Genomic DNA, 9,940 nt, shown 5'->3' with positions numbered 1-9,940 from the left:
AAAAATGGTTAACTTGGCAACTACAGGAGAAAAAATTTTGATTAATGAAATAAATTTTCAGAAATCTATCTTGTGCCAACGGTAATTAAGCATATTAAGTCCATATAACGCCAAATAGTAAACACAACTACAATCGGTAAAAGAGTGACTAAGTTGAAAATCACAGATACGGTTATTGCTTGATAACATTTTTCTTCCCCAGAATTCCCATAGGATTTACCATGATGGAAGTTTAGAAGATGAATGAATACAGTAAGCATGAAAATGGCTCCCTAGAAATTGTGGAACTCCTAGTGATGATGATCCTGAACATAGCGTAGACCACAATATTTGCAAACAGCCGGCTCCTTTAGGTCAAGGCATATAAATTCAATTGGGTGCCCAAGAGCCGGGTTCGTATCTACAACCAGAAAGGATGTGCATTACTTGTCAGAGAAATGAAGTTAGATCACCCATTTAAGCAATTACAGAAAACATCAAAACAAACCTCCTTCACATGCAACAATCCTGCCTTCAACCTTAATTGGTGGAACTTCATTGATCAACTCCATTGGTGATTTCTTGCTAACATCCTAATCAAGAAAGCACCGAAATGACAAGTTATTACTATAATTATAATGTTGGGGATCAGAAAAAATGAACATGGCAAGGATTTTCAGAAATGAGAGGCTGTTAATGCTTAAAATTATTAGGTGAGAAGAAAGTTAACATAGCACTAGGATTTTCTCTAAATTCAAAGAGAATAATTAGATTAATACACCAATAGGCTGATGAAAGATAAGAAGCTCCTGAATTTAGTATGCTTCATGAATTGCTATTTAAAGCTAGAAAGTGTTAAGGTATGTTATTCTCTTCTTGACACTGAGTTGATGAAAAACTATCATCTTCATGGGAAAACAGATAGCAGTGACATTATTTAATCCACATATAATAAAAATAAATTGATAACATCAACCATGTTTGGGCGATATAATACAAAATGACATATTCAAGCATTGAAGAAAGAAGCTATCTCTCATTTTGATGGACCCTCACACTTGTACATGAGGGGAAAAAAATTCTCATCAGATGGAATTAAAGTTATACTTCTGGAACATGCAGAATAACTTCTCAACTACAGATTCTTATTAAGTTTCAGACAATGAGAAATTGAAAGACTTGATAAGACATGAACATATGCCAAAACCTACGGCAACAACTTCCTCCTTTAGCATAAGAGAATTCTAGTCATGAACTTGACAGAGAGATTTTATAAGGTATCTAAGCTACTAATAGGATTATGATGATCAATTTGAAAGGTACCTAGATGCTCCATTGTTCTGGTGATTCATTTCCTTCTTATTCAATCATTGATCTAAACACCCTCACTTTTGTACAAACAATTAATAAGTTCTTCATTGGGATGCACTGCATTTCTAGAAAGTGCTTTTCCAGAACACATTTCAGATAAGCACCTGAAATAGCTTTTGAATAAACAATTTACAAGTTCTTCTGTACAACCCGCTTTTGCAAAAAATTTCTTTTACCCAAAAGAACTCAAAGCCCTCTCTACAACAAGACCCCCAAAAGAAGCCTAAAACTGATTCGCTGAAAATCTCTAACTGAACCTAGTACTAACAATTTCCCAATACCATCTATAAGCACCAAGTACCAAGTTCTTATGAAAATTTCGCTGAATTAACATAAAACAAAAATCACAATTATCGCTTCATATTTTTTCTAGAAAGAAAATTGGTTAAAATCATAAGAAAAAAAAAAAACTCAATAAACGGGTAGTGAGAAAATTACCTGCATCCATTTGGCGGTATGATTGCTGATGAGAGTGCTTACTGAGCTCAGATTTCTAGTCGTTGATGGCGAATTCGACGATCTGATAACGGTTTTGAACACAAGCGACGCCATTGCCACGTGCTTTGTTTGATATTGCCGGAAAAAGTAAAGCTATTTGTGAAAATGAAAGAGAGATCAGAAAATTCGTGCGTTGAATGGGGTGGCCCGGCCTAATAAGCACAGCGGGCCATGGCATGCTTTCTATGTACACGCCTAAAGATGGCTACTTGCCGGTCTTGTTGGGCAAAGGCCGCTAAAATGCAGGCCAGGGCAGCCCACTGCAAAGTGGAGGCCCCGAGCTTTCGCTGAGGTGGTCATTAATTAAAAAATCAAATATTTTTTAAATAATTTTATAAATTAATTTTATTGGATATCCCAGTTACATACTTAAAAAAATATAAATTAATTCATTTATATAATGTATATATATAAATTTGAACTATATAATTTCTAATTATTTTTAACATTCAAATTCTTGAATTCTTCTAATATATTCTCTATTATCTAATTCTGTAATTTAAATTTAGTTGTTATTCAGTCTTTTATATATATAAATATCTCAACCATGTTAAGATGTAAGTTAGATATTTTGTCTTTCAATATGCATTCATCTGCACTAAAAGCTGATTCTAATGTACGATAGACACTTAATAGATCACTTGCCATGACAAAAAGCCTAAGATAATTGACTTGATGTGTTTTCCACTATGCTAAAATATCGAATGCATCATCTTCTCAGTTTATAATTTTTGAAAAATGATCAATATTACTATAATTATAATACCCACTTTAATTTAAACTTTGACTTATTTATTGCTCACCTTTGCACAAGATAGACCATATACATAACTTACATCTAAATGAACCACTTGAATTTATCTCTAGTTCAAGAGTATATGACATCCTTCCATATTTATTTTTATAAATATTATACTTTTTAAGTAAAATTTTTTGAAAATTCTAACAAATTTTCACTTATAACATCGAAACAATTTTATACCTTTAATAATTTGACTATAAAATCTAAAACGATAGCTACAACAAAAAGTAAAGGTGTTTCTTTCTAATTTTTTTTTAAATTTTCCTCTATTTGTCTTGATGTATCCCGAAAAACACCATGATACATTGATATTTATATTCTTAAAAATTTCATTAATTTATATCGTAGAATATAAAATTAAACATGTGATAGGATAATAGACATTTCAGAGCTCTAATATGTTCATTAGAGTATTGACAATGTCCCAATCATATTCAGTTAAAAAAATACAAGTTTTAGCCTTTTTTGATTGTGTATTGAAAATTATGTCATAGCTTATATTCTTCACATGTTTTCAATATAAAATATGTTGAATTTCACTTAGGTTTAACATCAATTTTTAATTTTTTTTTCACACATTTGATGATATGTTTGTATACGTGATGGGAATGATAAAATGTAAGCGATAACAAGTCAATTCTCCTTATTTGATCTTTTACTAAATTCAAGCTATCATGAACTATTAAATTTATTATATGATATACACATTTAATATAAAATAAATTCTTAGCAAACCGTACCATTAAATTATGTGACATTAATTCAACTACTTTATTATTATTTTTTGTATTATCTAATGTAATTAAAAAAATAGAGTTATTAATTTTATATTTATAAAAAAAATATTTACAAATGTTTGATAAATAGTAACACTAGAATGAAGATATTTGAGTGTTCTAAATGCAATAATATTTTTACGCAACTTCCAATTAAAATTAATGTAATTAAGCAATTGCATAAAGGTATTATATGTTCTAATTAGATGCAATCCATAATTTAGAAGTGATTGAAATAACACAATTAAAATTATTTCATTTTTCAATAACTTTTAATTTTATGAGTTCATAATTTTCAAAGATGTTAGACTTAAGGGTAAACTTATAAATTCTTTTAAATGCTGGTTGAATATTATTTTACATTATCTATTTTAAAATATCATCTCAGTATATGTAAAAAGTTAGTAAGAAGTAACAATATACCTGATCATATAATTACACATCTTTTGTTGATTATATGTGACATTTGTCATTTATTCAGTAGCCCCTAAATCACTCAAAAAACCTTCTGTATTGGAATTGCTAATAAATCATAATCTAGTTTTTTTTTTTAAATTATGGAGAGAAAAAATAAAAAATTTTAAAATTTTTTGGCCAACAATTATTGGCAATTAAGGTTGGATTTGAACAGAGCCAAGCTCGAGCTCGGTTTACATATAGTTGAGTTTGAGTTCGAGCTTGAACTCGTCGAGCTCGTGAAAGTCAAGCTAAAACTCAATTTGAATTCGGTTCGACCCATTTTTCGTTATTAAAACAACGTCGTTTTAATATATATTAGTCAAAACGACTTCGTTTTGTATCAAAATTTTTAATTAAAAAATCTTATGAGTAGCTCAAACTCGACTGAGCTCAACTAGAGCCAGCTCGTTTTAGACTCGATCGAATCAAGCTCGAGCTGGCCAGTTCAAATCCAACCATATTTGCGATTGTTGCTTTGCCCTCACCCCTGTTTTTTATTTTTTATTATTTTTTTAATTTTCCATAGCCCTTTATATAAGTGAGCTATGTTGGGTCAGTCACAAGCCTGATTTCCAGGCCTGAGCATGGCTTGGAAAGCCTATGGGCTTGGCACGAGCTACTAAAGTAGTGAGTCATTCCCCCACGGGCTGAGCCAAAAACGAAGGGCCTAGGCAAGGCCGAGCCAACCCTTCTACCACCTCTACGCATGCTTGTTATTAATTTATGAGAAAGTATAGCCCATAATTTTAGTGCCACCTTAAATCGCAACCCTGCCCTATGCCACCTCCGTACACAGTTGTTATTAATTTCCAAGATAATTTTACTACCACTTTAAATTGCTGGGATCATGAACATTTATAACTTGGTACTTATTCTTAAAGGTGGCAGGGGGGATAACCCGTCTGGCTACTATAATAGGTTATATTAAGGTCTAAAAACCAGACTCACAAATCGATTTGACATAACTCAATATTATAACGGGTCAAAAAATTTAAAATTAGGGTTCAGAATAACTTTCCAAATAGTTGTTGGGCTGGCACTAACCATTCTTTTTTTTCTTAAACATTTTCAATATAAACCCCTCTCCCTCCACACATTTTTTACTACCTTACACTCTGTAAACCATCTTCAACTCTCTCAATCAATTTATAATTTTGTCTAACAACTTTGTTTTCATTTATTTTTACAATTTTGTTAATTTTTTTTTTCATTCAATACAAATGGACCCAAGCTTACATGGGTTTAATTTTTTTTTTCAATCAATACAAATGGATTCGTTTCAATTTTTTTCAATATTTTTTTAATTATTATATTTGTTTCGTTCATGTCAAAATAAATTTGAGATAAAACGAAGTTAATCATTTTGACTATTTGAGATAGTGTTTGATACAAATTTAGAGATTTCATCATAATTTAAACCAAAAAAAAGGTTAAATGATTAAGATGAATTCATTTATATAGACTCAAATGGAAAGGAAATAACTAAGTGTAAACACTGTAAGAGAACATTGTAAGAACAAATGAGAGCGAAGTCAGACTTGCCATTCTCAAATATAATCATAGATAATGCCCTAGTTTGAGAAATTCAGGTGAAGTATCAGATAAAGCAAAAGTGGAAAGTGACATTTCAAGCTATGATAAGCTTTAAAAAATTGTAATTGTAGTTGCAATTAGGGTTGGATTTTGTATATAGCAGAGCTTAAACTCGTGGAAGTCTAACTCAAATTTGGCTCGACTTGTTTTGAGCTCGAGTTTTTAATTATAGTCGTTATCAAAACGACGTCGTTTTAATATATATTAGTTAAAACGACATCATTTTGTATCAAAATTTTTAATTAAAAATTTTGACGAGTAACTCAAACTAAAGCTTGACTGAGCCTATATAGGGTTAGCTTGTTTTGTGCTAGTTCGAGTAGAACTCAAACTCGAACTCGAACTCGAATGGACTTGGCTCAAATCTAACTCTAGTTGCAATATTTAGCTACACAAATTGGTACTTTTAGCAATTATTAATGGCATGACTAGATGTACATAATGTTGCAGTGAGGACATTCATCTAATCAAATAAAGTAAAAAATCATTTGATGAAAAAAAAAAAAGCCAGTTTTATTTATATAAGCATACTTGGATTACAAATACATTGACTTGATGATTGACTTTAGAATACATCCTCTAACATATTTAGCAAGTGCCCTCCTTCTAGTGTCATACTATACTCTAGAGATTTGTTCAAAATAGGTTATGGTAATAGTAATGAAAATCTGGTAATCAATCCTAATATCCACCATAATGAGACATAAATAAGATTTGTGGTTTGATCCGTTGTTCAAGAGCTTAATGCACTATTGATTTATTATTAACTATATGAAAATGCTTGGATAGAGTGTGAATTAAATATTATAAAAGAGATGTCTCAAGATAGTTTTGATTTTGGATAAAAGTCCTAATGACAATAGTTTGATTTCAATGAGAGTCTTCTATCTATCTTAGAATAACACTAACATGATAAGTGTCAATATTAACTATATAGAATTGTTTATCCAATTTGTAACTTAGCTTTTTTTTCTCTGTTTTTTTTTTATAGGTATATTATACAGAAAGAATACCAACTTGGTAGATTGTTCTTTTAGCGAGAAATATCTATTTGCAAATTGTTGCTTATGTATGAGTTGCTTCTCGAAAAGCTAGTTTGCATATTGGAGCTTACCATATAACACTCTCACTCTTAAATTTTGAAAGAATTAACATTTGTAGTTGTGACTTGTGCGGTGATGAGATGAATGCCATGGGCTTGAAAACTCCGTTATACATGAGGGCTAGTGAACTCAGTATTTTTAGTGATACTAGTAGTGTGAGTAATTTAAGTGATAATAAAAGAATTTTATATATGTGTATGCGCATTGGCAGATGAGGGAGTTCAAGGGGTCACTTGACCACTTTTGACTTTTTAAAAAAAATTCAAAAATGTGTCCAATATTTTCATTGTGTAATATTAGTTACAACTGTATTAGTTTCAAGTTTAAAAAAGTTAAAATTTACCTTTTATATTAGTTTCAATTTTCAATTGTATAATATAACGTGTCCTCTTTCCATTTGGAAAAAAAGTGCTCTACTCTCACTCTCTTTGTTCAAAATAAAAGTGTTAAAAATTTCAATATACTTCTATAAAAAATTCTAAAAGAATAACTTTTACAATACATTATAAAAATGAAATCACATTAAAGTTATTTTTAAAGGTATGCACGATCGAGTTTGATAAAGTTTAAGAGTTTTTTCAAATCAAATAAAAAAATGATTTCAAAAATTTTTAAACCGAATTGAAAAAATATATTTTAGTTTGATTTGGGTTAAAATTTGAATATATTAAATTCATCCACTTTTAAATGATTCGATCCAACTCTAATTGTTTGTGTCTTTGCGTGTCTGTGAAAGAGAGAGAGAGAGAGAGAGAGTAATTCGGCAATTAATTCATGAATATGACTAATTCAGAAAATTAATCGAGGAGGCTTTCAGACTTAGCTACCTCCTCTCATCATCAAACACGAAGCATTGCCTTTATGATGAATCAGTTTACCGTAAATCAACCGCAGAGTTAGGATCTCCCTTCCCTTGTATTTATACATACATTCCTCTGTCTCTTCAGTTGCAATAATCGAGACTACTTCAAGATTCAAACATCATGAGTTCAACTGACAAAGCCATTGAAAAAGCAGCAGCCGAAGCACCGCGGAAGCAGCCACCGCGTCTCAACGAGAGAATTCTCTCCTCTCTATCAAGAAGATCAGTGGCCGCGCATCCCTGGCACGACCTGGAACTCGGCCCTGGAGCCCCCCAAATCTTCAACGTTGTGGTGGAGATTACAAAGGGAAGCAAAGTCAAGTACGAGCTCGACAAGAAAACAGGATTGATTAAAGTGGATAGAATCTTATACTCCTCCGTTGTTTATCCTCACAACTACGGCTTCATCCCTCGAACGTTATGCGAAGATAACGATCCTCTTGATGTTCTTGTACTGATGCAAGAGCCGGTGCTTCCAGGGTGTTTTCTGCGAGCGAGGGCGCTAGGGCTTATGCCCATGATTGATCAGGGAGAAAAAGATGATAAGATCATTGCAGTGTGTGCTGATGATCCTGAGTACAAGCATTACACTGATATCAAAGAGCTTCCTCCCCATCGTCTAATGGAGATTCGTCGGTTCTTCGAAGATTACAAGAAGAATGAGAACAAGGAGGTGGCAGTGAACGACTTTTTGCCTTCAAAAACAGCGGTTGAAGCTGTTCAGCACTCTATGGATCTTTATGCCGAGTACATTCTCCACACCCTAAGGTGATAATACGATACATGAAGTTATGGACCAATGGTGACCGTTAGATCTGGTATCTTGGATAGTGAACGAGTAATATTTTTTTAACTGATACTTTCTTGATAATTTTTATTTTTATTTAATATATGCATTTATTTTATTTTATTTATTTTTAGATGGGAATGGAATCCATCGACTATAATAAATCCTGTTTGTCAACGATGCTTAACAGTTTTAAAGATCATATGAACGAATTGTCTTAACAATTTTTTTCATATTATTTTTGCTTTATCATTTAAATAGTTGGATGACAAGAAATACAAAATAGAAAATGTGGACCTCAAATATTAACAAAATTGGTGAAGCATTAGAATTTTTATGGTAAATATTTAGGTTTGAGTCTTGATGAAAATGAAACGGTGAGCAAGCATCATCTTGATGAAAATGAAATGGCCACGGCGACAGTCTCTTTGGGATCTTCATAGTCACTCTTGCCTTTCTTTATCTTCTCTATGAATAATAAATGTGTGGAATGAGGAGAGACTTACGGTGTTTTATATAGCAGAGAAATAGTCGATTTGCTATGTTGTGATCCGTGACAAGTGTAAAGTGATAGATGACATGAGTCATTTCGGACCAAATATGGCATGGCCATGGCCGTATGTTACAGGCCATGCCCACCTGGTAAAATTTGGGATACAGTGTAAAACCTTTTGAACCATCTCTATGTGAATGTTTTATAAACCGATATGTTATATTATTGCATAATCAGATGAATTTAATTTTAAAAATAATATTTAATTATATAATATTATATTATTTATATACTTAAATTACGGATTCAAATGATAAGGATCTAACGATGTTTGCAAATATAATAAAATTATATGTATATATTTTTTATACACAAATTATATATATAAATTATGTATTATCATTTAATCATATAATAATTATTATTTATATACTTAAATTATATATAAAAATATATACACATATATTATTGTTTATTGCAAATAACCCGTCCTTGGCAAATCTGCTAATAACGTCGATTTTTTTTTTTTAAGTAAATGTATATTAAAAATGAAAGACCAAAACGGGCAAGAAAACACCCTACGCATATCTTGTCCTACTATTTCTACAACTGCAAGATCGAGGGCAAGATAGCAGCATCAACTCTATATACAAAGCTACACAGGAAACCCTTAGGTATACCCAATAGCACACAAAAATACTAAACGCCATCCAAGAGTAATGCAAGAAACAAACACACAAGGACAACAGACAAGAAGCAAAAACCCCCCAGCTCCTTAATCCTGCACTGCCTCTAAAACAACCAATGTAGCAGCTAGCAAACAGCTAAAAGGCGCAGACTCTCAGCAGACAAGCTTTGGTAAAAACCAGCTTCAAACAGCAGCGGAAAGGTTGCTTCTGATAGAGCTTGGGCTGGAGAAACTGCATCACACAGGGCAATGACAATCTATTCCAGCAGGGGACTACAGAGAGCATGATTCCACAAAAGAGCATGACTTTTCTGGGCCTGATAAGAAGCATGATTCCAGGTTGGGCAGAACAGCAGCAACCACAATTCAAGGTAGCAGGGCATTTCAATAATCCAGCAGTCTATTTTGCCGCATGAAGCAGCAGCAGCTCCAGGACGCAACAGCTTAAAGACAGAGGCCAGCCAGTTTTCAGGATGCAGCGGGTAGTACCTAGGAAAAGATGTAGTTCCATCTCCATCGAGGAGCAGCA

The 9,940-nt window shown here is 32.3% G+C and overlaps 2 protein-coding genes across 2 annotated transcripts; one reads left to right on the top strand and one right to left on the bottom strand.

Annotated features, from left to right (window-relative positions):
- Positions 1–21: 21 nt before the first annotated feature.
- LOC123205018 (NADH dehydrogenase [ubiquinone] iron-sulfur protein 6, mitochondrial-like) lies at positions 22–2,015 on the bottom strand. The gene is made up of 3 exons (XM_044621807.1): positions 1,789–2,015; positions 488–572; positions 22–400 (listed from the first exon to the last, which is right to left on the bottom strand). The coding sequence occupies exons 1-3, from the start codon at positions 1,900–1,902 to the stop codon at positions 291–293; spliced, it is 309 nt and encodes a 102-aa protein (XP_044477742.1). The 5' UTR covers positions 1,903–2,015; the 3' UTR covers positions 22–290.
- A 5,521-nt stretch (positions 2,016–7,536) lies between these two features.
- On the top strand, positions 7,537–8,325 carry LOC123205017 (soluble inorganic pyrophosphatase 1-like). The gene has a single exon (XM_044621806.1). It carries the CDS (start codon positions 7,565–7,567, stop codon positions 8,213–8,215), a length of 651 nt encoding a protein of 216 aa, XP_044477741.1. The 5' UTR covers positions 7,537–7,564; the 3' UTR covers positions 8,216–8,325.
- Positions 8,326–9,940: the final 1,615 nt, after the last annotated feature.

Source organism: Mangifera indica, unplaced genomic scaffold (genome assembly GCF_011075055.1).
Source record: "Mangifera indica cultivar Alphonso unplaced genomic scaffold, CATAS_Mindica_2.1 Un_0001, whole genome shotgun sequence".
Classification (NCBI taxonomy): domain Eukaryota; kingdom Viridiplantae; phylum Streptophyta; class Magnoliopsida; order Sapindales; family Anacardiaceae; genus Mangifera; species Mangifera indica.
Note: the sequence above shows the minus strand (reverse complement) of the source record. Positions and strands in the feature narration are given on the sequence as shown.